Source organism: Mauremys reevesii, linkage group 16 (genome assembly GCF_016161935.1).
Source record: "Mauremys reevesii isolate NIE-2019 linkage group 16, ASM1616193v1, whole genome shotgun sequence".
NCBI classification, from domain to species: Eukaryota; Metazoa; Chordata; order Testudines; family Geoemydidae; genus Mauremys; species Mauremys reevesii.
The window spans coordinates 7,108,541-7,135,272 of NC_052638.1; the positions used below are offsets into that span (position 1 = coordinate 7,108,541).

The 26,732-nt window shown below is 48.7% G+C and overlaps 2 protein-coding genes across 11 annotated transcripts in view; one reads left to right on the plus strand and one right to left on the minus strand.

Annotated features, from left to right (window-relative positions):
- Positions 1–316: 316 nt before the first annotated feature.
- LOC120384654 (homeobox protein Hox-C11a-like) lies at positions 317–26,141 on the minus strand. Its single transcript, XM_039503635.1, has 2 exons — positions 25,969–26,141; positions 317–572 (listed from the first exon to the last, which is right to left on the minus strand). The coding sequence occupies exons 1-2, from the start codon at positions 26,133–26,135 to the stop codon at positions 317–319; spliced, it is 423 nt and encodes a 140-aa protein (XP_039359569.1). The 5' UTR covers positions 26,136–26,141.
- The window catches only part of CNOT1 (CCR4-NOT transcription complex subunit 1), a 104,860-nt gene continuing 95,669 nt past the window's right edge, over positions 17,542–26,732 (plus strand). For 9 of the 10 annotated variants that reach the window (XM_039503058.1, XM_039503066.1, XM_039503060.1 and 6 more), the window contains exon 1: positions 17,542–17,710. The gene's annotated coding sequence lies outside the window, so the exon portion shown is untranslated. The remainder of the gene's footprint in view (positions 17,711–26,732) is intronic. The other variant, XM_039503062.1, reaches the window with a different exon arrangement.

Genomic DNA, 26,732 nt, shown 5'->3' on the forward strand with positions numbered 1-26,732 from the left:
AGTTCTGTTCATCTTAGGTTGGTTTAAGTATGTCACATGGGTGGATTTTTCACACACGCGAGCGCCATAGCTGCATAGAATCATAGATTATTAGGGTTGGAAGGGACCTCAGGAGATCATCTAGTCCAACCCCCTGCTCAAAGCAGGACCAATCCCCAACTAAATCCCCAAATGGCTCCCCCTTCAAGGACTGAACTCACGACCCTGGGTTTAGCAGGCCAATGTTCAAACCACTGAGTAATCCCTGCCCCCCCCCTTTTTTTTTATTTGACCGACAAAACACCGGGCTAGTCCCTTAACCTTTCCATTTACTGCTCTACCTACTCGAGCTGCTGTTTTTGCTTCCTTCCTTGTTGACAGAAGACGATGAGGCTGAAGACCCTGGATTTGTCTTTTCCTCTTTGTCTTCCGGGTCTATGCCTTGCTCGCCACAGGAAGATAGTGCACTGGGCTGGGAGTCGGATTCCAGTTTGCTTTTCTGCAGACAGTTCTCAGGTGGGTTCTCTGTCCCGCAGTAGGCATTTTCGAAGAATCGATCAAAGCCCTGGGACAGGGCACTGGTTTTGTTCATGCTGGAGTAGAATCCCGTAGATGCATGAATCAACCTAATGTTTTAGTGTAGACTGGCCTATGCTAGCAGTAAAATTCCTCCTGTCAGTACAAGGTGCGTCTACAGGAGGGGACTCTGCTAGGGTAGCTATACGGTACTGCCAGAACACACTCCGGTTCAGCCCAGTTCCAGGGAACAGGTGCTCCTATTGCTCAAGGCCGCTGCAAATGAGCCCCGAGTCTCAGCAGAGTCTCCAAGGGTTAAATAGGGCCTCAAAGTTGAGCTCCCTCCAGCTGAGGTTTGAGGCAGGTAAGCAGGGCTGCAGCAGGAGGCCTGCACTGCTCCTAGCTGTGCTCTGCTGGTTTTGTGGCTGATCAGAGGCCATCAGGCTCCAGAGCCGTGCCAATCTGGTACCTTCGGTGAGTACTAAATACATACCGATCCCATGAGTCATCCGCTGCTGGGCAAATGTTTGTCCCCTGACGCACCAGCTGGGAAGTCCCTGGGAATTTTGAGAGACTTCCCCTGCCCTCCCATGGTCTCAGCTAACCGGGGATAATGCGTCCAGCTGAGCCATATAGAGCTGAGAACCGGCCTGATGATCACATGGCAGATTTCATTGGGTTGTCCATGGTAGTATGGTCACTAGCCATACTAGCCACTAGCTGCTACAGGCAATACCCTGCCTCAGCATTACAATCCAGCTGGTCCCTTTAGCAAGCCAGCTCTGTGACCGTTGGGAGAAGTGTGGTCTGAGCGCAGGCCTGAGCTCCAGGGCTCCCTGACCACCATATCTGGCATTCCCACGTACCAGCTATGTGACCGTGAGCATGTTCTTTTGGCTGATATTTTCCAGGAGCCTGAGAGCATTTGTGCCCAAATCCCACAAACTCCATTGACAGTCCCAGCCTCAATCGCTCTCTGCCTCACTTGTGAAATGGAGATAATTGATTAGAAAGCGAGAGAAGGGCTAGCTATTTCATTACAAGGGGGAAATGGTCCAACCCACTTTGTGGCTAATCTCTGGCTCTAAATCAGACTAATTCAGTCAGGACTCAGGGTGCTGCGGTGTGTCATGACCTTATCTTGACCCTCATTCGCTATGAAAGCAGGTGCTCACAGGTTATGGGTGTCCCAGTCTTTCTTAAGATCAGTGTTCTGGAAAACTGAGCTGAAGTGAGCTGATCGTGCATTGTGTGCGTGCCAGGTTATTCAAATCCCATTCATGTGTGGCCAGCACTAGCCTGCAACTCATATGAGCCACCGTCTGCTTTCTATCCCTACACATCCTGGGCTTTCTCTGACGCCTCGGGAACCCCAATGTGCGTCCAGTTCAAAGAACCCTTCCTCCCCAGCCCCATCCACCCTATCACCACACCTTGAGCTATGGAAATAATGCAGCTCGGGGAGGAAGCAGATGGATGAGGGGCTGCAGGAGCAGACAGCAGTCCATCACCCCATTAACATCTGAATCACTGGACTTGAACAGACCCACCCTCGCTGAAGAACAGTAAAGGCCAGAGTTTCAGAAGTGCTGAGCATCCTCTACCCCCACGGTCTCAGCTGTAGGTGCTCGGTACTTCTCAGAAGCAGGATCTAAAGGCTTTTGCTAACCACTGCCTGATGCTCTACTGCAGAGGTTCTCAACTTTTTCGTTCTGAGCCCCCTCCCACACACATGCTATAAAAACTCCACCGCCCACCTGTGCTGCAATAACTGGTTTTCTGCATAGAAAACCCAGGGCCGGCATTGAGGGTAGCAAGCAGGGCAATTGCCTGGGGTCCTATCCCACAGGGGCCCCCAAAAAGCTACATTGCTCAGGCTTTGGATTCAGCCCTGGGTATCAGGGCTCAGGGATCTGGGGTTCAGCCCCATACAGGAGGGCTCCAGCTTTCTGCCCTGGGCCCCAGCAAGCCTAATGCTGGCCCTGCATGGAGGCCCCCCCGAAACCTGCTTGGGGGCCCCAGACCCCTGATTGAGAACCACTGGGCTTCTGGTGGGGAGGGGCAGGGCACTTCCTTAGTACACCCCTCTATGACCCATAACCCAGGAGTTTCTTCTGGAGATGGATCGTCTCCATTGCTGAGCCTCTGGCCCCCCGACTCATGATCTCTAAAGGGGGAGAGGGCAGCTGACTGTGTTCCACATGGCTGGAGTGTGCGCTGTGGAATGGCCATTTTGCCGTGCTAACAAACAGGGCTGCTGCTAAGTCACATGATCCGTCGGTTCCCCTCCCCAGCCCGGCTCTGGGTAGGTGGGTTGGGAGTCATTTTTAGGTGTTTTTGTTCCTCTCTCTGCTCCCCTCCCCGGGGGCTTTTAATATGGAAGGGGGGGCCCCGAGCAGTAATGGTAGAAGGGAGCCAACGTCATGGGTGTTCGAGCTCTGGCTGAGTCACTGGTGTTCGAGTGTAATAACAATCTTTGGGGGAGAGGAACCCAGAGTTTGCCCAAACAAGGGCCACCTTGGCCACTAGCCGGGATGGAGGGGCACAGACAGCACCTGCCTCCCACTAAAAGGAATTGTAGCTGATACCATCTCTAATTCGGAGAGGCAGCCTGGCACTAGAGACCGCAGCTCCTTGGCTTGGCAGGCAGCTCAGCTCAAAGTAGAGCGTTGAATGCTGGGACATGTAGTCTTTGCAGGACATGTGTGAATTAAAGATGTGGGGCTGCATTGTAGAATCTCCTGGGCCATATTAGGGCTTCAAAGTTGACCTTCCCCACTCCTGGTGTAAAGGCTAAAGACTGGAGGCTGCTCTGTTTCTCTTAAAGGGACAGCTTGTTGGTAAAAGCCGACAGGAACAGTGTCATAGGCCCATGACATACTAAGCATGGTGTATCGCTTTCCCTTAGGCCTTATAATGAGGGCTGGGGTTTCTTAAAATGGATGTGCACGGATTTTCTATGTACAAAGCAATGAAGGCCTTTAACAAACCTGAGGTTGTGTTGCTAGCCTAGGCTGAGTTGTGGCTAGCGGTGGGGGAGAGGTGAGCGCATGCTGCATGCTGCCAACTGCATATGGAAACACTAACTCAGCCAAGCTCCGAGGACCCACTCGGCCCCTGACTCTGTTTCTGGAGCTCTAGGAAGCAGTGACACATGATTCCTCTCTCTGGACCTGACCCCTACCCCTTGCCTGTGGTGACAGTACAAGGCAATCCTCAGTCCCCTCCCACACGCTCCTCTACTCTAATTCCCCTCTTCCCCACACCTCATCTCGCCTCTTCTCCGTTTTCTCTGAGCAGCAGTGGTGCTGGCTGGGATACCATTTAGGAGGCATCCTGGCTGAAGCCCCAGATGCATTATACACCCAGACAGGGTGGGATTTTCCAGAGTGATTTAGGAACATATGTCCCCTTGAAAGTCAACATAATCTATGCTCCTAAATCCCTTAGCCACACTCGAAAACCCAGCTGCCTCCTGCTGCCTGCTTCCTCTCTGGTTCCTGTGGCAGTCCCAGGGAGGCAGTGTGGTTAGCAGTTCCAGGTTTACAATGGCGCCGGTGGCGCCAGGGAGCTGGGCCCATGCTCAGAAGGGGCACAGGGCTGGCCAGGATCCTGGCAGCACAGGACTGGGCAGGACACTCTGCATCTGACAACTACCGGTTAGTAAATAGTGCCCTCGCGGTGGGTGGAGCGGGACTGCCGCTGCCATACCATGGCCCTTGCCTGCCCCTCACTCCTGGGACCAATCTCCCCACATCATGCTCCATTGCCCCCAGGGGACCCACAAATATGTTTGGTGCTGAGCAGGGCGAGCTCCAGCTTTTTTGCCACCCCAAGCGGCGAAGAAAAAAGAAAAACCCGACTGAGCTGCTGCCGAAGTGCTGCCCCAGACCTGGACGTGCTGCCCCTTTCTATTGGCCGCCTCAGGCACCTGCTTCCTTCGCTGGTGCCTGGAGCCGGCCCTGGTGCTGAATCCACAAAAGGTTAATCCAGCCCTGGCGGTTAGCACAACTCCCTGCAGGCTGCCACTTCCCCTTTCGGTGCCAGTGGGCCGTGGGAGGCTTTTTCAAATGCATTGCTAGTCCTGAGGGACAGGGGCCCAGTAACTCTGGTTTTATCTGCTTCAACAATGCAGCAGCCATTCAAGCTGCAGCAGGATGGGGTGGAAAAGGGCCAAGAGCCTTTAAATGATTCTAAAGGTGGGGGGTGCAGTATCTTAAGCCAACACAGCCTTCTGGGACTAGAGCAGGGGGTCTCAAAGGGGGGGTCGGGACCCCTCAGGGAGTCACAAGGTTATTATGGGGGGGGTCGTGAGCTGTCAGCCTCCACCCCAAACCCTGCTTTGCCTCCAGCATTTATAATGGTGTTAAATATATTTAAACAGTGTTTTTAATTTATAATGGGGGTCGCACTCAGAGGCTTGCTGTGTGAAAGGGGTCACCAGTACAAAAGTCTGAGACCCACTGGACTAGAGGCTTTTTCTCATAACTTTCCCATTGCCCAGGGAGAGGGCCCGAGACTCCTGCACTTAGGGACAAAGCTTTAGGGTGAGAAAGCAAGTACTTGTCTTCCATAATGCCATTAGCCTATAGATGTGAAGCCTGGAGTAAGCAGCTGCTCTGACTGGTGCATCTAAAACCCACTGGCTCGTCACATGGCTTCACGCGAGTGCCATCCCCCTGGTTTCTTTGCCACTAACTTTCCGATGCCACGTGCCAGCAACAGAACGAAACCAAGATGCCAATGTTTGGTTGCTGCTGCTTGAACAGCAGCATTCAGCTCTGCTTCTGAACTCCCCCAAGCAGCAGGGTCATTCTGATGTCAGAGGCATTGGGCCTGGCCAAGCAGAGGGGGTCATGTGCCTTTGTGTGAAAGATGCTGAGCAAAGCCATTGTAAGAGGCTGGCGTGCCCCTTGCTGAGGCCATCTGTTTCCTTGCATTCAGAACAGGGCACCCACCCTGCATGAATAAGCAGAACCACAGTCATGTGTTGCTGCGACAGAGAATGCAGAGCAGGTTGGGGGGAGAGGTGGAGCGAACTGACAACACTGGACACTCCCAGTGGGGGCCATTGCAGAATTCCTCCCTGCAATATAGTCCCATAGTGACCAGTCTGGTTATCACTTCCCTTGGAAGCCATTCCACAGTCAAATGGAGCTCAGTTGTTAGCATATTTTTCCGTCCATCCAGGCTCAATTTACCTTTCATTTCAGGAATATGTGAGGCCTCCCATTCCCTTATGGGGCCAGGAAGCAGTACTGTCCTATGTTCTTTTTTACAGCTGGGGAGACAGAGACCCAGGCACCTCGCTGGCCTTACGCTCCGAAGTGTTAAGCTACTTTTGTGAGCGTAAGTGGTGGGTGCTCAATACGCCTGACAGCTGTCCCTAAGTGACTGCCCGAGGGCACATGGTAATTGGGTAGCAAGCCTGGGCCTCTGGCATCCTAAGCCATTCCCTGGTGTCACCGCTAGGCAATACTCCCGGACACCATCTGTGCTTACAGATTCTGATTGTAGATTGACATAAAATCCAAGCAGCTCAGACAAGCAGAGGTGGCAGGGATTTTGCTTTGAAGGGGTGGGGGGCAGAGGGACCGGAAGAGGAGCAGGGTGAGCTGCACAGGGAGTGAGGGGAACTACTGAGACCTGGTGGGGACACGGGCAGCTGGCTCCAGGCTGGGGGGGTGGGGTCCTAACAGTTCATGTCTCTCTTGCTGACAACGAGATGTAGCTGCTCCCAGATCTGGCCTGATCACCCCGGGTCCAACCTACTCCCTGGCCCACTTCCAGGCACCGCTCTAGCCCCTCTGTGTCCTGCTCTTGCCTCTGCCCCCCGACACGTGTGCACAGTTTATAGGGAACATTAGCTCCCAGAATGTGTAGCAGAACGACCTATGGGAGCAGAAGCATAGATCAGATCTCACCCCTGCCCCACCCAGTATTTCTGTTCTGGGGGCACTAGCCCCCATTCCCCACTTCCGCTGCCCCTGCAGAGAATAGGGTGTAGTTACCCAGAAAAAAATGACTGTGGGAGATAAGAAAAGCCGACAGTAATACAGGAGAGGGAAGGTGGAGTATGCCAGCCTGGGGCTGGAATAGCCAGGAACTCAGGGAGCTTTTCCTGGAAGGCCAACATATACTCCACCACTGAGTCCCCCTAGGAGCGGCCATACCTTCCCACTGCACCCTCATTAAATCCACACACACCCCATACCGGCCCCACACAGAGCACTTCAAAGGGGACAACGCTGTGGGTTCCTGGGAGCCTCCTTATGGGCCAACAGCAGGCGAGCTAAACCTTTAACCCATCCCTGGGGTGCTGCTCCACAAAAGTTTTCAATATTGTTTTAAGGTTCCATGAAATCTCTCAATCAGCCCATTAGCTTGGGGGTGGGAGGGAGCCACCCTGACATGCTGAACCCCACATTTCTCCCATAGCCCCTAGGGCAGACATAAAGTTTCCCGCCCCGATCAGCCAAAACCATGCAGGACAACCACCATGTCTGCCTCTACAGAGGACAGCGCTACTGCTTCTGGGTAGCGGGTGGCATAAGCTACTACCAACCAACCAGACTTCCCCACCCCCATCCAGGTAACTTTGCTAAGGGGCCCCACAACGTCCATAGTGACCCTCTGAAGAGGTTCCTCTGTGATGATCAGCAGGCTCAGGGCAGCCCGGACCTACCTCACCCTCCGGCACGGGTCACAGGCCTTACAGGATTTTGGCATTGCCTCACACACCCCAGGCCAGTAGAAATTCTGGAGCAAGCTCCGTTTAGTGTGCTGTATTCCCCTGGCTCCTGAGACGGGTACAACACGGGCCAGGCTGAGTAGCCGAAGTTAGTACTTTGTGGTACCACCAATGGTCTCTGTATTCCCCAGGGCTCAGCGTTCCCAGGGAATCCACTCTCTCTAGAGTAGCCCCTGATCCCAGAGAAACCCTCTGGTTTCCTAGCTGGGGGTGCCTGGGGAGTCAGCTGCAGCCAGGGGCGGCTCTACAAATTTGGCCGCCCCAAGCAATCATGCCCGGGAGGCGCCCCCGAGCCGCGGGAGCAGCGGACCTGCCGCGGGCATGACTGCGGAGGGTCCGCTGGTCGCGCGGCTCAGCTGGACCTCCCGCAGCTGCGGACGGTTCGCTGGTGCGGCGGCTCCGGTTGAGCTGCCGCAGTCATAGCTGCGGGAGGTCCAGCCGAGCCGCGGGACCAGCTAACCGTCCGCAGTCATGCCTGCGGCAGGTCCGGTCGTCCCGGGGCTCCGGTGGACCTCCCGCAGGCATGACTGCGGCAGGTCCACCGTCCCAGCCTGCCGCCCCCCTGGGAAAGGGCCGCCCCAGGCAGGTGCTTGCCCCGCTGGGCTCTGGAGCCGCCCCTGGCTGCAGCCCTAGGTTTTTCTAGGGAAGGGTCAGTCAGTTGTTCCTGTCTGAATTCCATAGCAGGAGCTGGGAGGCTGAGCTCAGCCTGGGACCTGCTCCCTGCCCCTCCCCAGGTCAGCTCATCAGCTGGACTCTGCTCAGCCCTGGCCTTGCGACAGGGCCGCCTCCCAGCCTGCCTCCCGGGGTTAGAGCTAAGGGCTGCTGCTTGCAGCCAAGTGGCTTGGGGCTAGGAGTCTGTGTCATTCCCCAGTGAGACTTCTCCTGGCAGCTGGGAGATAGCACATCCCAGCATCCTTAGGCCCCTGGGTGTCACCCCATTTTAGATGGATCTGACCACGAGGGAAAGTCCCTAAATGGTCAAGAGTTGATCAGGGATAATTCACGACCCCCAGAGTTCCTTGGGCCCTCCACCTCTGGGCCTTTTTCCATCCACAGCCACTGGGAAACAATGTTTTGTCGATTCCTCTCCTGGGTCTGAAATGGTCAGGTTTACTGATCGGGCCATCGGGGCAGGATCCGGGTCTACCATTGGTGGGGTCACTGTCACCTGGACCTGCTGTGGGCTACCACTAGCCCTCGGCCTCCCAGGCACCAGGCAGTGCATCACCTTCTGACCTTTCTCATTGCAATAAAAGCACTTCAGATCCCTGGGCTTCTTGTTTGGGCCCCGGGTAGGGTTTCCTCCCCACACCAATCTGGATCTGGCCTATTCCCTTCTGGGAAGGTCCTGGTTGGGGGTCAGTTTTATGCCACTGTCCCTTGAATTTATCAAACCCGATCCAACTATCTGCCTATTGGTCGGACCATTTCCCAGTTATGGTCATGTCTCTAGGGTCCTTGTCTGTTGTCCATGATTTTAGGTCAGGGGGCAGAGTTTGTAGACTTGTTCTAAACCCATTAATTCATAGACCTCATCAACTGTGGATACCCCATCCCATTCCCCATTTTCTTACCTACCCTCTAATTTGAGTTGATACCTCAACATGGGCCGAATCCCCTGTTTTCTGAACTCCTCAGAACCTCCTACTGTACGTGTCAGGGGTCAAGTTCCACTTTTGCAACCACGCTTGTTTGCACGGCCCATAATCTGCATAGTCTTCTCTGGCCATATGGGTGAAAATGTCTAAGGCCTTTTCCGTCAGCAGTAGAGCCAGATTCCCACGTTCTCCTGCCCCACCTTGTTCCATTCACATCCCATTTCAAAAGCATTTAGAAACACATCCATGTCATCCCCTTGCCTGAGTCTATGCCCTCCACTGGGACAGGTACCTGGGGTCTGGCTCCACCTCCCAGTCAGGTTTTTGCTGACATTGTCCCTCCATATGGAACTGATGTTGATGCTCCCTCTCTCTCCTCTCGCCTCTTGTCCTCCTCTCTCTCCTCAAGCTGGCGCTGCTTCTCCTGGTCTGCTCGCTCTTGCTCCTGGTCTGCAAGCAGCTGGGCTTCCAGAGGCAGTCTGTCCCTCTCCTGCTCTCCTGCTCGATCTGTCCATGCTCTCTCTGCAGGGGTGCATTCGGTCTGGATGGAGCATGGTTGCTGCCTCTGTCAACCTCTTCCCTCTAGGGAGGTGCATCCAGATTTCCCCCATCTGCTGGACTCTGCCAGTGGCTGGGTGTTCCCTGTGATTCTGGACCATTGTTCCTTTCCCGGTCCTCAGAGTACGGCAGGTTGGCTAGCTGGGCCTTTGTGCGCTCCTCAGTGTTGAGCTGCCTTTCTCTGCATATCTTAACTGCTGACTTTTTTGCTAGCTGTTCATAACTCACTTTCCTCTGTCTCTCTCTTCACTCTTCCTTTCCCCAAAAGACTACAAGACTTTTCTCTGTGCTTTGCCCTTCTGCAGCACTTGCTTTCACTGCTGTTGGCACTTCACTGGCCATAGATTCCACCTCTGCTACCAGCTAGGTCACAGTTTCAGGACTGACTGCATTTTTGCCCTTCCCTCCTGGACTTCCTTGAGGGCACCCACTTAAAGGTTTGAGACTTCCTAGCCGTCACCTATCTTGGGTGGAGACCCATGCCTCTCTCCCTCCAGACTGGGAGTTTACGCTTGCAGTGCCTCTGTACGTCACTGTGATTTCCCCAGCAGGGCAGATCAGGGTCCAGCACCTGTGATTTACCTTTCTCCAGGGGCTACAACAGTGTATGCCAGCCACTACCCAGCCTTCACAAAGCAAAACATATTGTATTCTTCGGGGAAAAGCATTACAGAGGAAACATTTAAAAGACACCACCAGTTCCTACACTCATGCTAAAAGCTCACCAGCGATCACCCATCAGTCTTATGGGGCCCTCATGGGCCAAAGTCTTCCCAACCCTTCCACAAGGGTTGGGGCTGCCCCTTGGACAGAGGGTCCTGTCTGTTTGCTGAATCAAACAGAAGGTCTTGTGCCATTTTAAACTCAGCCTTTTTATACCCAAAGCCCTTTGTTTGTCTGTTGATCTCTGGGAGACCCAGCATATGCCACAAACCTTCTCAGGGCGTGGTTCCTCTTTGAAGTTGTTTACTATTTCAGCAACTAGCCCTAACCACACCTTCCAGCCTCCCACCCAGCCACCCACTGCTTTTAATTCCTGGAGGAGCTGCGCTAACCCTTCCCCCATGCCGTGCCTACAACACCCGGCCCACAATGATACATAAACTAATCGCAAACCTCAGCGCTACTGCAGGCGGCTGCAATATCGATCACAAAAGCTACCGCCAGTAACAGTAGCAGTGACATCACTCACACGAGTGCCGTGTGATTGTCTGGCACACCGTGTGCACTGGGAAGGATCCTCTTATGAAGATCTAGACCTTGGCTAGACTACAGGTTACTTCGTTATAATTTGTCGCTGAGGGGTATGAATAATCCACATCCCCGAGCAACGTAAATTACACCGACCTAAGCGCTGCTGTAGACAGGAGAGCTTCTCCCACTGACATAGCTACCGCTGCCTGTGGCGCCTTCTTGTTGGCGTAGGGTGTCTCCATCACAAGCGGTGCAGTTGCAAGTGCTATAGTGTAGCTGTAGTCTGAGATTGGAATTTCCCCAAATCAGGTATGTGCAAAGGATCAACCAGGAAGGGGGACATTAAATATGCAGGTAGGCCTTTAACACATGGAAGTGGTGCGCAGAGGAGACAGGTGACTGGTTTCATATTCCAGAGAGGGGCACTCCGCTTTCAAAAGTTTGGGAAACACTGCACTACAGTAGTAGTATCATTCATTTACAAGGGTCCAACGCGCTTAGGGCTGTACAATGCGTGTAATAATAAAAAAGAGCCATAGTTTGAGCTCCCTCCTATTGATTCATTGTAATTTGTGCCTGTTTTGTGGCATTGACAGCACAAGACCCAGTGAAATGCATTGGGAACTTTATCACAGAAGGATGAGTCAGTCACAGTGCTAAGTAGTCCATTGCTACTAGATTCCTACTGAGTTACCACCAAATCCTACAATTACTTCTATGGGAGCTCCCATGGTCCTGCTTCATAGAGGTGAATTTCTCTCCCAGAACAGACTGGAAAACTCAAGGGACTCTTAGATCATCTGAATCAGTTTCAGATTCAAATTAAAAAACAGTCAGTTGAAAAAGTCAGCATAGACCACACAGTGTAAGAGTGGGGACTCCTCAGATCTATGTATCTGAGTATAGGAATAAAACAAGTTTGGGCTTACCCAGCTCTGACTGTTTGAGGACTCTATGATAAAGCCGCATCTGCTGAAAGATCCTCATTCTCTGGGCATCTTTTGACGGGGTCACCATGTGCCAAAGGATCTGTCAGGCTACTAGCCTCCTCTCCCCCTGTGTGACATACAGGGAAGAGCAATAAACATCTGCGCCCATGTGGCCAGGCCAGGCTTCTGTGAGGCCACCCAAGATTGGACAATCTGTGCAGCTATTAAATCTGTCAACAAACGTGCTGGCGCAGCAAAACCAGCCCCATACTGAAGAACACTTCAGTCTGGACAAGAACTGCTGGGGCGCTTTGTTAAGCAGTAGCAGTTTCTGAATGTGCTTTTGAAATCCTCCTTTTCCCCCCTCAATATCATATTTTCCTCTTGCCTCTCTAATGCGCAGGGTGCTGGTCACATGGTTTCACAGGACAAGCCAGGTCAGGCTCAAAGATGTTTAAGTGCTTTCTTTCCCAAACTGCCTATATGTGACCTGCCTTGATCTGACTGGCTCCTTCCTGTCCGCGAGTAAATTCAGCAGGAAGAGCTGTTGGACAGAGTTGAAGCTGGAGTATCTGCTCTGCGTTGTATTATTCTTTTCAATCATTTTGTAAAACAGTAAAATTGATTTAAGACTTGTATAGCTATGAATAAACCTATTGGTGAACAGATCGTTGTGTGTTTATGCTTAGTCTCTGCTTAAAGGGGGATCCCGTTATTTACTGGCTATCCAATAGGCACTAACCCTCTCTTCCTGTTTGGAGACATCATTCCGCAGTTAAAGGAGTTCATGTTAACGGTAAATGTACGTTGGACCTAATCAATAAGGCCTAATCAATGCTTTTCAGAAGCTTTGGGCTACTGGCTGAGGCTCAAGGGCGAGTTGAGAGCCATGGGGATTCTCAAAGCTGAACAAACACGGGCATTAGTGCTTCAAGGGGGTGGAGCAGGGGCATGGTTTGGGGATTGGGCACCTGTAACAGGGTGGTCTGACTCTCTGAGGGCCAGGGAGTGGGTGGTTCTGTTCTGGAGGAAAGCCCAGCAGGTAGGTGCAGGGGAATCAGCCCCCCTACCTAGATAGCAGCTAATGATTCGGTCTGATTCCCATCTGGAGGATATAAATGAGGGGCAGCTCCAGCTACGTGGGGGACCTGGGATTGCTGAGTACAGTCGCCTCTGGCTGCAGCAGCAACCTGTGACAGGGTGGGCAGGCCCCACAGATCTCCCTCTCTCCACAGCTAGGGAGGTCCAGCCTTTTTAGGATATGTCTATGCAGCAATAAAAGACCCATGGCACAGCCCTGGCTGGTCTGGGTCAGCTAACTTGGGCTCACAAGGTTTGAGCTGCACGGGTATAAAACGGCAGTGTAGACAGTCAGACTCGGGCTGGAGCTTGGCCTCTGCGACTCCACGGCTCTTGCCCAAACCTGAACAGCTACACTGCAATTTTATAGTCCCATGAGCCTGAGTCAGCTGACCTGGGCTCTGAGACCTACTTTTAGTTACTGGAGCCCAGCGGGCTCCACAATCTCAGACAAAACCAAGGCTATTGCTTTTGTTTTGTGTTAAAGGATAAACTGAGCCCTGAACTAAGGGCTAGGAATGGAACCGGGGAGGCTGATTGATTGTCCCAGGCTGGTGATCAAGTCCACCAGCCACAGCCCCCAAGCAGTCTTTTCAGAAGGACTGCAAGGTAGTCAAAAGTTAGTCAAATTAGAGGCAGGAAGGGGCGGGTTAAAAGTGTGCAAGCAGCAGCCCCCTCATTGGCTGGTCTGCAACAGGATGTGGAATAAGGATGCTGTCACCCATGCACTTTTGAGGGAGACGTGACTTATGGAGGGAGTACAGGGATGGAAGAGGAATGGGGGCTGGAAGAGGAGAAGGGTATAATTGTACCAGAGTGTCAGCAGAGGAGGTCACTGGGTAATTAAGGCACAGGAAAGGGGACAGCACAGGGGATAGGCTGCGGTACAGCACTTGACCAGATACCACAGTGATGGGCATAGTCTAAGACTGAGAATTGAAGAGGTTATGTGAAATACAGGCCTGGTAGGTAGCTTCCTGTAATAGCCATGCATTCAAAAGCCCCGTCAATAATAAAAGCAAGGAGCTGGTGGAGAACCCTTATGTAAATGTGACTCAAGTACTACTCATTTCTAAAGCAAAACTTGACAAGCTCAAATGAGAAATGCCATAGATCCACTCTTGCAACAGCTTGAAAGAGTGATTCTGTATTGATGGCCAAAAGAAAAATCCCAGGCACCTCCAAGCAAAAAACTTATTGAGACAACAGAGATCAATTTGCTGAATATGGAGTGGTGCTGTACAAAGACGACTGAGTCCTAATACAGAGAGAACAGGAGGACTTGTGGCACCTTAGAGACTAACAAATTTATTTGAGCATAAGCTTTCATGGGCTACGACCCACTACAGCATGAAGCTGGAAACGTGAAGCATAAGCCACAGTGCCTACTGAGACGAGTAAGAACAGGGCTCAAGACTTCCAGGGATGAGTGCTGCTCATAAAGAGAGAGATGATAAAGAGAGTGACCCTCAGCTGTGTTTAGTACAGTGGGTGGGCACAAGGGAGCAATCTGACACGTGTTTTAGATGGGTGTATTTTTATATGGATATATTTTTATGTATACAACTGTTTGCAAATATAAAACTTCACATGTGTAGAAATTAAGGCCTTTAGGCCCTGAGTAAACTAGGCACATTTTCCCAAACATTTGAACAGGTTTACAGATTCCAAGTCTTGGAAAACTTGCCCAGTGTAGACAAAGGCGTATGGTTTTCAACAAGAAAATCAGGGCAACATAGGTGTGGCAGTGGAAGGGACAACAGGCAGAAGGTGCCTGCTTAGGACGTGAAGCAAGGAATAGAGGCTGGCTGAGGGTCTTTGATCAGAGTTGGCTAGGGAAACTGGGACGCCTGTGAAACAGCTACAGCTCTTCTGTTTAAAATGTTACACCCATGGCAGGGAAGGCTTTGACTGACGCCCAAGCTTTCTCCAGCTGGTGCTCAAAGCATTTCAGGAAGCCAAGTTCCTTTTGCTTCACATAAAAACTTTGAGCCCCATGCGTTGGAAGCTGGACTGTCAGTTGAGGCTTGGTCAATGGGGCATGCAGTTGTAAATGAAGGAGATGGAATTATTCAGCTCCCCCACTCCCCAGCTAACCCCTTTCTCCAGACAGTTAACTAATCTCCAGCCCTTTTAAAAATAAAAGGTAAGAAATCCCCCACCCCCAGCAAAAAAACCTCTTCATTAAGACCAGGGGCGGCTTTCATTAAGACCAGGGTCCGCTGGTCCCGCGGCTTCGGCGGATCTCCTGCAGGCACGCCTGTGGGAGGTCCTCCGAAGCTGGGGGACCAGCGGACCCTCCGCAGGCAAACTGTCGGAGCCAGCCTGCCTGCCATGCTTGGGGCGGCAAAATCCCTAGAGCTGCCCCTGATTAAGACTCAAGACTGCTCAAACATATTTGTTCATAATGCCTGTGGTAAAGAGCAAGGAAATAATAAGGTGCCATTCACACCCAACACAATACCATTCTCCAAGTGTTAGCCAGCTACTATCATAACACTCATCTCAGCATGCTTATGCCCTTCAATTCAATGATTCTAACTTCAGTGCACTCATCAAAGGCCCGAAATTCAAACTGCAATGCACTGCATGCTCCCACCCGTTTCTATTACTTTATTGTATTGCCAATTCCAAATACATATTGTATTTGTGTTGCAGAACTCAGCATTTTTTCTCCAGGCATTTGAAAATGGGGAGTGTAAAGGTGAGCAACTGTTCAGGGGAGGTGGGTATTTAAGCTGCCCAGCTCCCTGGCTGTGGCTATCTTAACTTGTACTGCCGGACTTCAGTTGTGTAAACTATTTTATGAGCAAATTGGGGCTTGAGTTCAGAATATCAAAAAGTTCAGAAAATTGAGCATCTCAAAATTACAGCAGGATCAGTGCACAAGATGCAGGATGTTGCACTACATCAACTTCTTCATAGCCTTCAAAGCACTGCAAAGCTATTGTCAATGCACTGAAAGCATTGGAATGTGAAAGGACAGTAACTTGTTCTTCATCGACATCACTTTTGTTATGTGATTTTTTCCCCATGAAAAATGGTTCATATAATTGGTGGTTGTTTGTAAGACAGACATTCATAATATCAAGCTTCTCCTGTATTTGTAAGGCATGGCATGTCATGGGTGTCCTTGCTGGCATTTTGATTACACTATTTTTTTTACTGAGAAAAATGTTAACAGGTTTACAAATGCTGGCAGAGTAAACAGAGAAAAAACAATAATCACAACAGTGAGCTTTGTTTGTTCAGAGAAACATTAGACAGTAATATAATAATCAGATCTATTTAATAGGGTGTTACAATATGACAGAGTGAGTACCCACGACGTCTTGTTTTTAATGATTTTTTTTTAAACGGACTGAAATCTCTGATTACACATATTTAACAGAAGGGGCATGTCTCTTAAATGTTAATAGTCAAAACCCTGCTGGGTTTTTTAGATGTGAATATACTTAGTGTGAGTAGTGAATAAATAGCAACAAATTTGTCCTCTATTTTGCTTGGTATGTAATTGGTGCCTTAATTTTTCCATAACCACAACCTCCCATATTTTTGAACCATTCCTCTCATGTTGGACTATTTTTTGTTTTCCTTGTTGGCATCTCCATAACGCTAATGGAAAAATGTGACACGGCCGTGTCCAGGCGTCTGACTCTCCCCGGGATGTGGGGCTGCCCTAGGGTGACCAGATGTCCCTATTTTATAGGTTTCAGAGCAGCATCCATGTTCGTCTGTATCCACAAAAAGCACAGCAGCACTTGTGCCACCTTAGAGACTAACAAATTTATTTGAGCATAAGCTTTTGTGGGCTACAGCTCACTTCTTTGGCATTTTCTTCTCTAGGTGCCTATTACCCCCCACCACTGTCCTGATTTGTCACACTTGCTGTCTGGTGACCCTAGGCTGCCCTGTGCCCTCGTTGTGGCTCCACAGATGGCTGGGAGTAGCCCTGTTTCTGCGAGGAACCAGCTTCCAGCCCAAGCCATGCGTGTCTGTGAGTGGGGTAAGCCAGGCGGAGGCCGGTTCTGGCCTCACTGGTTCCATGGTGGCGCAGTCCCATTGCCTGCAGGAGTGACTCCTGATTTGCAGTGGTGCAGACCAGACACCGACTGCCTGAGCCAAGCGGGCACCAGCCCTGGCCCACCAGGTCCTCCAGGCCTTTGCCATGTGCAGAGCGAGTGGGCTGGGGCGTCATGTGACACGGGGGTGGGGGCTGGAGCCAGGTGGACTGTACCATTGCATAACACCTCACGGGGGTATGAAGAGGAAAAATGCAACTGAGCCCTACCACTATGGAACGGGGGGGGCGAGGAGAGCGCGCATGTGTGGGGACAGAAAAGGGGTGTGGACTGGACTGTACCATTGTGTCGCAGCTGGGGGGGGAATTCTCCCTTTACCATTGGGCACACTTACACTTACACCATGAAACAGAGCCTTAAGGAGGCGCGGGGACTGCACCATTAGGTAGCACCTGACGGGGGTATCAGGCAGGAGATGTTGTCCCTCAAGTTGGGGCTGGGCAGCCCCTTCCCTTTCCAGCCGCTCCTCTTCCCCAATAACTCCGCTCTCGCCCTTTGCGGCCTCCTTTACTTCCCCTTCCTCTTCGCGCAGCCGCGCTCCTCTTCCATTGGCCGGAGCCTGTGAGCGCAGCTGCCTTCACCGAACGCTGATTGGCCACATCTCCTAGGCGCAAGAGTCCTGACCTTTGATTTGCGGATGGGAGGGAGGAAGGCCTCCATCCCATTAACCAATCAGCGTCAAGCCCTTGCTTTGGGGCAGAAACTCAGCGCTCCCATTTCTTCCCCCCGTGAACCCCAGTCGCTGATTGGGCGGATTCCACGAGCGCAGGCGCCTGTGCTGTCTGCCTGGATTGTGATTGGCTGGAATCCACGTACGCGGGGGGGGGAGGGCCGCGGCCCCGCCCTGCGCCTGGCGTGCTGCGAGGGGACTGGGGAGGGGAAAGGCCGCGACGTGAGCGCGCGACCCCGTCCGCCATTTTGTATTGAAACCAGCGGAGCCGAGAAGCTGAGAGAGGATAAAAGCGCAAGAGGCTGAACGAGGCGCCTGCTCTGGCCCCGCGACTCCCAGCCCTGCCGTCTGAGGTGAGAGCCGCGATGAGGGCCCTGGGCTGGACACCTGGGAGCAGGCCGCGGGTACTGAGGCCTGGGGCTGGGCACAGCCCTGGGCCTAGGGTATGTGGGGCCTGGAGCCCGGGCGAGCAGGAACCGACCGGAAGGATGAGGCTTGGGGTAGCCCCAGGCTTGCGGGGGGGCTCGGGGGGTGCTGAGGCGCTCGGGGCCCAGTCTGGGACGTGACTCGGAATTTGGGGGGTCGGGAGCCCGGGCCTGTAGAGGGGGCACCCCGCACGTCGGGAGCAGGAAAGTCCGGCCCCCGTCCTGAGGGGGAAGCGGGAGCGGTGGGTGGGCTTGGGGTGGTGGGGCCCGTAAGCCCGGCCGGAAGCTCCCACCAGGGGGAGCCCGAGTGGAGGCCCCCGAGGCCCAGCCGTTTCCGGGGGTCGACAGTGTGCAGGGCTGGGCGATCTGTGCTGGGCCAGTCGCCCTGGCTTCAGGGGCGCGGACTGGGGCTCTCGGGAGGAGGGGAGCGGCTGGACTCCAGCTCCGCAGTCTTCCGTGGGGGTTGTCAGAAACTTATCCTTTCTCCTGGGGTACGGTTCTTTGAGACACCAGGGTTAAGGGGCTTTCTAGGAGGGAGCCTAGGACAACCTGCCTCTTCCCTGTTGGGTGAGGGAGGGATGGATTTAGGCTACCACATCCCCTTGGGCTCCTTTTGGATCCCCATGAGTTACTGGGTTTGAAGTGGGTTGGACCTGTCCCTCACTGATCGATTCCAGCCAGCAATTACATTTGTTCTCTTCTTGGTAGACTACTTGTGATGTTGGCTAAATACAGAAATAAAACTAGCTGGTTACTCAGTTGCAACTCAAAACATGAATTATTTTGTCGTCACTTGCCTCATATGGTAAGTGCCCTATTAAAAAGCAGCTTTATCAAGGACCTTCTCCTCACTTAAACACACTTGAAATACGCAAATGGTGCTTGTTTATAGTGGACTGGTTCTCAACCTGTGGGCTGCTTGTGGCCCAGTCAGCACACAGCTGTGGTCCATGTGCATCCTCAGGGCCATACAAGTACACCTCTACCCCGATCTAACATGACTGGCTAGAACACGGTAAAGCAGTGCTCGGGGATGGGGCTGCGTACTGTGGTGGATCAAAGCAAGTTCGGGGATGCGGTTTCACCTATAATGTAAGATTTTGTTTTGGCTCCTGAGGACAGCGTTACATAAAGCATAGAGAGCTTCATATGCCGGCCACAATAATTCATAGGTTGAGCACCACTGCCCTAATGTGAAGTAGAATGAAAGCCTTGAATATCTTAAATATGTCACAATATCTAAAGTGCAGTTCTGGCTTCAGAAAAGTTTTTCTTGGGCAAATTAAGTTAGAAGTAAAATAAACTGTTGGTCATTCTAAATTGAGGCCAGAATCTGTAGCATTTTCCCCCTTGCTTCTGCTGTGTAGACTTGCTCGGTCACAGTAAAACTTTGAAGATCTCTTGAAAGGCAAAATTGTTTGGGTTTTGCAAACAGAAAAGATGCTGTAGGCTGCTGGTTAACTTAAAGAGCCTGTTCACTGTTGGTAGGCCTGACCTGACATGGATTCTTGAAAAGCCAAGCAAAAGGAGGTTTTGAAAATCCCAACCTTTACAAGACAGGGTTATGTTACCTTGGCTGATGAAAGTAAAGGCATAAAAATGGAGTACATGGTCATACAGTAAGTACTATGAAGACATGGTCTTTAATTATGAATTATTTCAGCATACCAGAAGTGGCTGTGCTATTCATTAGCAAGGAAGAAATATTTGTAAATGCTATCATCCAGTTAACTTGAGTGATGAGCAGTTGCTTAGTCCTAACATTTTAGTTCAAAACTAGAAAACTTAGTGTAATTGTAGTAACTTAGTGTAAACTGTTTTTTTAAAATAGCTCTCTTGAAATGGGCGTTCATTGCTTGCGTAATAGCCTCCCCTTCCTAGGTCTTGAAACTAAAAGGTGACTGCCAGCCAACTTTAACAAATTTCAAAAGATTTTGTTCAGTGCATATGACTTCAAAAGGAGTGAGGTGATGTGCAAGGGCCTTAAATATAATGAACAAATAAAAGGTGATACTGTGACAGACAAATATAGACTTAGTACATGGAACATGCAACTTAAAGTTTAGAAGTCTCCAGTTTTGTCATGTGATCAGATAATGCAGATGCTTTCTGAGCTCAGCTTCAAAGACTCTGTGGTGGAAAGCATGAAAAGACAACAGCAGCTGTCAAATCATTAAGCCGATAGTGAAATACAGGTATTTCTAAAGAGAAGTGTACGATAGTTCATTCTTGATACATAGAAGTAACTTCAGGAGGCTTCCTGTTTCCAACTATACCTTGGATTGAATAAAATGAAGGCAAAATTAGCCTGGACGAGGTAATTGTCTTGTAAACAGGAAGCAGCCTTTGATGGCTGTGCAGAAATGTGCTTTCCATCCCACTCCTGCATCTTGGTTCAGTATTGTCCTCCACTCCATATCCCTATAAATATGGTTGTCTAAATTTCTGACCCTCATCCTGTTGCCAGACAAGCCCAGTCTTGAGTCTCTCCCATCCTTCTCCCTGGAGAGACTGATTTCTGTCCATTCTTCTAGTCAGTATTTACTTTAAAATTGTATTTAATATCTGGAGTTGATAGAAATGAGATGCTGGGTTGGCCACGTTTTAGCTATATGGATGGACTCTACTGAAGGGAGTAGAACGGGGATTTTATAACTACTGTTACTGAGGAAAAATAATCAAAACCTTGTACTCTAGTGAATGCCCGTCAATAAACCAAAGTGCAGGGAATTCCATAAATGAGAAGTGTAGTTTGAGTAGAGTATTCCTGTGTTCTAGCAAGATTCAGTTTGTTTTCTCTTAGTGTTACTTATTAACTAAATTGTGTATTATAATTAATCATTCCAGTTCTCCTTTAAGGCTCTGGCATGTAACACTTATCAATAGTTTTAAACACTTTTTTAGTAGAAAAAAATGAGTTCTAATCAGTCTTCACTGGTCAGTGAAGGTAGGTCCTATATATTGTAAACTTAACTACATTGACTAGGGAGAACTTCAAACTGCATTGTTAAATTGGAGGCAAATAGGATATAAATGTGTATCCTGGTTGCTCTACAGCAGTGGTCACCAACCGGTAGATTGCGATTGACTGGTTGATCCTGGCGCCTCTGACAGTCGATCGTGATCTCTGGCCGCTAAAAGTCCAGCGGGGCTAAGGCAGACTCCTTGCCTGCCCTGGCACTGCGTCGCCCCCGAAAGCCCCCAGCATGACTCGGAGGGGGAAGGGGCAGGGGTCTCCATGCTGCTCTGTGTGCAAGCACCACCCCTGCAGCTCCCATTGTCTGGGAACAGGGAATCTGTGTCTAATGGGAGCTCTGGGGGCAGTGCCACGTTCCCCCTCCCCAGGGGCTGCAGAGGCATGCTGTCTGCTTCCGGGAACGGTGTGGGGCTGTGGTAGGCAGGGAGCCTGTCTTAGCCCCGCTATGCTGCCAACCTGGAGCCGCCTGAGGTAAGTGCTGCCTGGTGAGAGCCTGCACCCCAGCCCTGAGTCAGCACCCCATACCCCTTCCTGTACCCAAATACTTTGCCCCAGCCTGGAGCCCCATCCTGCACCAAAACACCGTCCCAGAGCTTGCACCCCTGCCCCAGGCTCAGCCCAGAGCACCCTCCCACACTCTGAACCCCTTGGGCCCCAACCCAGAGCCTGTACCCCAAGCCCCTAACCTCAGCCTGCTGGAAGTGAGTGTGGGTGGGGGAGAGGGAGGGAGGATGGAGTGAGTGGGACGGGGCCTCGGAAGTGTCAGGGTAGATCCTGGGTTGCACTTAAATTCAAAAAGTGATCTTGTGCATAAACAGATTGAAGACCAGTGTTGTACAGTATATACACTACCTAAATGTTGTTCACATTCTTGATTTGTGACACTAGCAAAAGGTGGTACTTTTGTTCCCCAGTGTACTTACCAGCATTCAACACTCACAATGCAAAAGTGGCTGGAAACTGGTATTTTTAACTAGTTATAATGCCCTGTAGCACACAGTTGCAAGACAGTGTATTTAGGAAAGTTTGTGGCTGAAATGTAAGAGTGGGGCTACATGTTGACTACTGAAATCATATTGACTAAATGGAGTTGATAACCTTAAAATAAGGGAGGGATGCCAAATCTTGTTGAATATCTAATGAAACATTTAGTTGAGTACTGCTATGTCAGTTAACAAACTGCTTTCTACAAATTATTCTCTAAAGTAAATGTAAACTCTACTTGGAGAAAAGCTGTTTGGCGTTCTAGTGAGAATTACTAGACAAAATATTAAGCTTGTTCCAGGGTGTTTAAAATCGAGTCTTCCTGACTAGTGATTTAATCATAGTTTTCTACATAAGTGCATTCTTGTGAAGAATATGTATTAAGGTTATAACAACCAACAACTCAGATGTAGGTTTCATTTTTAGAAGATACACCCTATACATTTTTAAAGTGATTTATTTTGAACTCTTTTCAGATTGATTTTACAGCTATAATCAGAAAATGAATGATAGTTTGGTTATTTCATTTACCCAAGGTAATTGAAGTAGATGTTTATGAAATCATTGGGAGGTGAACTATCTCCAGTTCAACAGGTTGATCATTAATATTTGGAGATTTTCTTGCCATACTGTATTAGGGGGAGAACATCACCAGACAGACATTTAAATTGTTTTATTTAACTAAAACAACATCATTATCTATTCTGGATTTTTTCTGCAACAGCAAACATAGTATTTTAACAAAACAAGCATATGAATTTTTGAATTTAGTTAAACATTCAAGTTTTTAAAATCAGGTTTGTTTTTGTTAAAATTGTTTTTTAACTCAAATAGTTAATTTTTGTTTTTATATATTTCATTTAAATCAATGGTCAGCCAGGTCAACATGAGAAACGCAAAATATTGGCTTCTGCAGCTAACTCAGTCATCTTCACCTTCATTTTCCTGTTTGTTCATAATCTGGAAAAGAAAAACAATCTTTCCTGCTTTTTCAGGTCCCAAACAATTTCTCAATTTGGAATGAATTAGTCCAAAGGAAGAAAATATTCTTTCTACACTGGCAGAAGAAGCTACTGCTGTTAAAAGTGAGATTATCACTTCAACAGTCTCTGAATCCAGGTGCTTAAGTGACTTCCACCAGTTCACTGGTGTGACTTTCTTTAAAACATCATCAGCAAACATTTCTTGAATGGTTCTTATTCACGAACTGGGTCTCTTTTATGGACTGCTGCCATTATAGGTTTTCCCTTCTAGTGAGAGAATGGTATGGTAGATTTCACATCAATGAAGGCTACACTCAGAAAGACCTCAAGACTTCTGGAATATGCTGCTCAGTTTCACTTTTGTTTCTACTGCCTGTCCCTCCCTTCTCACATTTATCTCCAGACTTCTCCTTGTCCAGATCTTTTCCGCCCCCAACAATCTGCTATTCATTGAACTTTTTGAAACTTTGCACTTTTTAGAGAGAGATAAGGGATTGACTCTGTACACAAATTTGCAGAGGGACAGTTGGGTTGAGGGCTGTTATTTCTCACCTCTATATATTTAAAAACATTTTTCCTGTTAACAAACATGTTCTCTGGAGACACAAATCCACAGTCTGAGAACTGCAAAACTAAGCATCTCTGGTGGTATCTTCTAGACTGAGCACTGAGTCCCATTGGGTCGATAGATGGATTAACCTAAATAATCTATGCAGAAGCCCCTAGAACCCCATAAGATTGGTTCCTAATCCATGAACTGTTGGAACTCATTTACAAAACTTTTCTTAAACATTACATGAATATATTGTCTCGTACTATAGAATTAGAATTTGTAATCCTTGTTACATTATAGCTCAAAGAGATCTCATCATGGATCTTAATTAAAACTATCTTTAGTTGGGTTTTTCCTCAAAAAGCATTTTATCAAAACTTTTTTTAATCATTGATTTTTATCCACCCTACTATATTGGAAAGAATGAGTAAAATTTCCCAGTAATGTAATTCATTTGTCATCCATGTGGTTTATGCAGTGAGTTTTCTCTTGCCATAAATGTTTAAGCAGTAGTCTAAATTAGCTTTGACGCACACCTCCAGTTTCTTCCCTAACTGAGTCTTTTGAGGCACTAGCAGAATGCTTCCTAAACTCTACTTATATATGGCTTTGATGGGAGGACAAGATGAAAATATTCCACCAGAAACGAGTTCAGTAATTTTGGTCTTCACTGTTTTCTTATGTAGTATCTTATAGAACTTGTATTCCTGTAATGGCCTCACATTTTTTGGCTCTGATAAAATGATAAAATCCAAGTTGGAGGTTAGGTGTTGGTTGACTAAGGCTTTTGAAACCCAGTGGAAATGCATGTCTGACACCTTAAAATGGCTCATTTGAATTTTTTAGGAATTTTTCAAGACCTCTTTTGTAGAGTCTCTCTTGTTTTGAAGTATTTCAAAGCACTTTAGAAGCATTTTCACTTCACCCTCCTGAATGGTAGAACACACACACGAGTGAACTGCCACATGCCTTTACTGTATGCAGCTGAGGCGTCACAAAGTAACTGATAGTGCATTTCAATTTACTGGATTTATAGAATTGCAAAATCATTTCAATACTGAATACTAACTACTTTCTGTGGAGAATGAAGTTTTAGCTCTCACTGCTAAACTATTGGATTCTTGCCTAGAATTTTATTCTTGTATTTATAGCCCACCTGAATTCCACAATATTAGAGGCACTTCTGAAGTTGCATAGATTACCAACTGAAACGTTACCTGCTATAGGAGATCCTTATGATATACTCGTCATTCTCTTTAGACAGTGTAATGATTCCATGCAAGACTTATAAGCAGACTAAAGTGGGTATTCTGTACCACTTGAAATAAAATTATATACTTTGTGCGTGAGTATAGGTAAGTGCTAATACAGATTAAGGTAATCATTTAAAGGATGACTGAAGGGCTGAATCTGTTATATGAAGGTAGTGCCCCTTGTAACATAGGAACCTATATCTTTATAGAACCCTGCATGGATATGAAATTTGTATCTGCATCCCGTCTGCAGATTTGCAGGGCTCCAACTTTAAATATACTGATAAAATTGGCTTGTATCAAAATGTCTCCTGAGCCTGTTCACCTTGCTTGTGTCTACTTCAAGATGTAGTGCATCTGGGATTATTTTAGTTACTGTAGGTGAAGGATTGCAGTCTGATTGTCCTATTGGGTCACTGAGTTTTGCAATGTAACATTCAAGGAGAATGGCTTTTTTTTGCCTGTTAAATTCTAGCCAGTCTTGTTTTAAACATTACAGCTGAATAAAAACCACTTTGTCCCTCTTGATGGCTAGCTAAACCAATGCAATATTCTAGAAGTCCATTCTTCATAATGTTCTGAAACTTCCATGTTTAACAGACTTGTAAGAAGACTGTTAATGAGGAAATTCCAAAACATCATCTGCATCAACTGTGACTTCTAATGCCTTGTTGTTCAGTTGCCATAAAGCTTTCAGCGTCATAGTTTAAAAATTGTCATACACAATCTAACATGAATTTTACAATCCACAAATCTGACTTTTTTTTTTCTGCCCTGTGAAGATTCTTCACTTTGGTATATGATCACTTAAACTGTGTTAGTCTAATTTGTAGAATAGGCCAAGTAGGTCATATCTGGGCTACAGAAATTTTAAACTATTGAGACTTCTTTGGAGTGGTGGTGAGGAAAAGGCAGCTTTCCACATGCATTACTTAAGACCAGGGACTCTTACTGAATTTTTCCTTCTTTAGAAGGCACTCTTGATTAGTTAAAATGGCTTTTGGAGAACTTGTCTGTAGTTGACTAGGATCAAGCTTAATACGAGTAACTGAAACCGCCGACCAGGGAAATAACCCACCTCCTTCCCCGACGGACCAAGGGATGCACCCCACACGTGCTTATCTGCTACACCGATACTGACTTGGACTCCTTATTCATTCCATGGGTGGCGTACCCGAGCCCACTTATCCACTGACACTTTAAAAAACCATTACACCCCAATCTGGGTCTTTGCCAGTTATGCGGTATGTATCTTTTCATCCTTGCAAACGATATCTGTAACCCCCCATAACCCAAGCATGACCCCAGATGTACAGTACCTTCCCTCTCAACTTGTGTATATTTCATTTCAAACATTCACTTTAATAATTTTTTAATCTGTTGCCTGAACTGACTCTTTGAAGTCTTTCAAGTGTGAAAAATTACTGGATACATACCGTAACTGGTTGACATAATGAAAACATTCTTTCTTGCTGAGTAAAGTGATGGACTTCTCAGGGTATGGCTTCCCTGCCGAGTTAACATAGGTGACTATCATTGAAGTTGGCTGCTCACACCTAGACAAGCTAGGCCATACTTGAGTTACTGTGTCCTGGTGCTGCATTGCTCATCTGCATGACAGGACTTCTGTGGGCATGTCACAATGGCTCTTTGTGCTGTAGTAAGCTGAGAGACACTAGTGAATTGTGGAAGAGCTTGTCTGTCCTGCTGGGCACATGGGGAGTGGGTGGGATGGTGGGAAGGCATTGGAGGGCTATCAGCACTTGGGTGGCTTATCCTCTGGTCCTCATTGCAAAGTGATTGGATACCAGCCCAAGTGAAAGCCTTTTGGGTGTTTGTGTACCCAAGGACAGCCCAGGTTGAAAGCAACACTAATCTTGGATCAGGTCTTGTGTGGATTGGAGGAGAGTGTAGTGGTGATTCTTATGTAATCAACATAGTTGTTGGGGCATTTAATGCTCTGGATGAGCTATACCACATGTTGTGATAAGAATGTGTAGGAACCATGAATCTTGAAACGTGTGGGGAGGGTATCACGTGCTTATCGCAACATGTGGTATACCTCATCCAGGGCATCAAATCCCCAGTAACTGTGTGGGTGAAATCAGACCATCATTATGCTCTCAAAGGAACTTGCACAGAAATATGATGAAAGAAAAAAACAGTATCACCTGTGGGCAAATAATGCGATACCACAATG

Bases quoted from the DNA above. Each gene is read 5' to 3' on its own strand.
- LOC120384654 (XM_039503635.1), bottom strand. From the start codon at position 26,135: ATGCAGCACCAGGACACAGTAACTCAAGTATGGCCTAGCTTGTCTAGG. The intron at 573-25,968 runs GTATGTATCCAG...ATTCTACTCCAG, and splicing joins CATTATGTCAACCAGTTACG to CATGAACAAAACCAGTGCCC.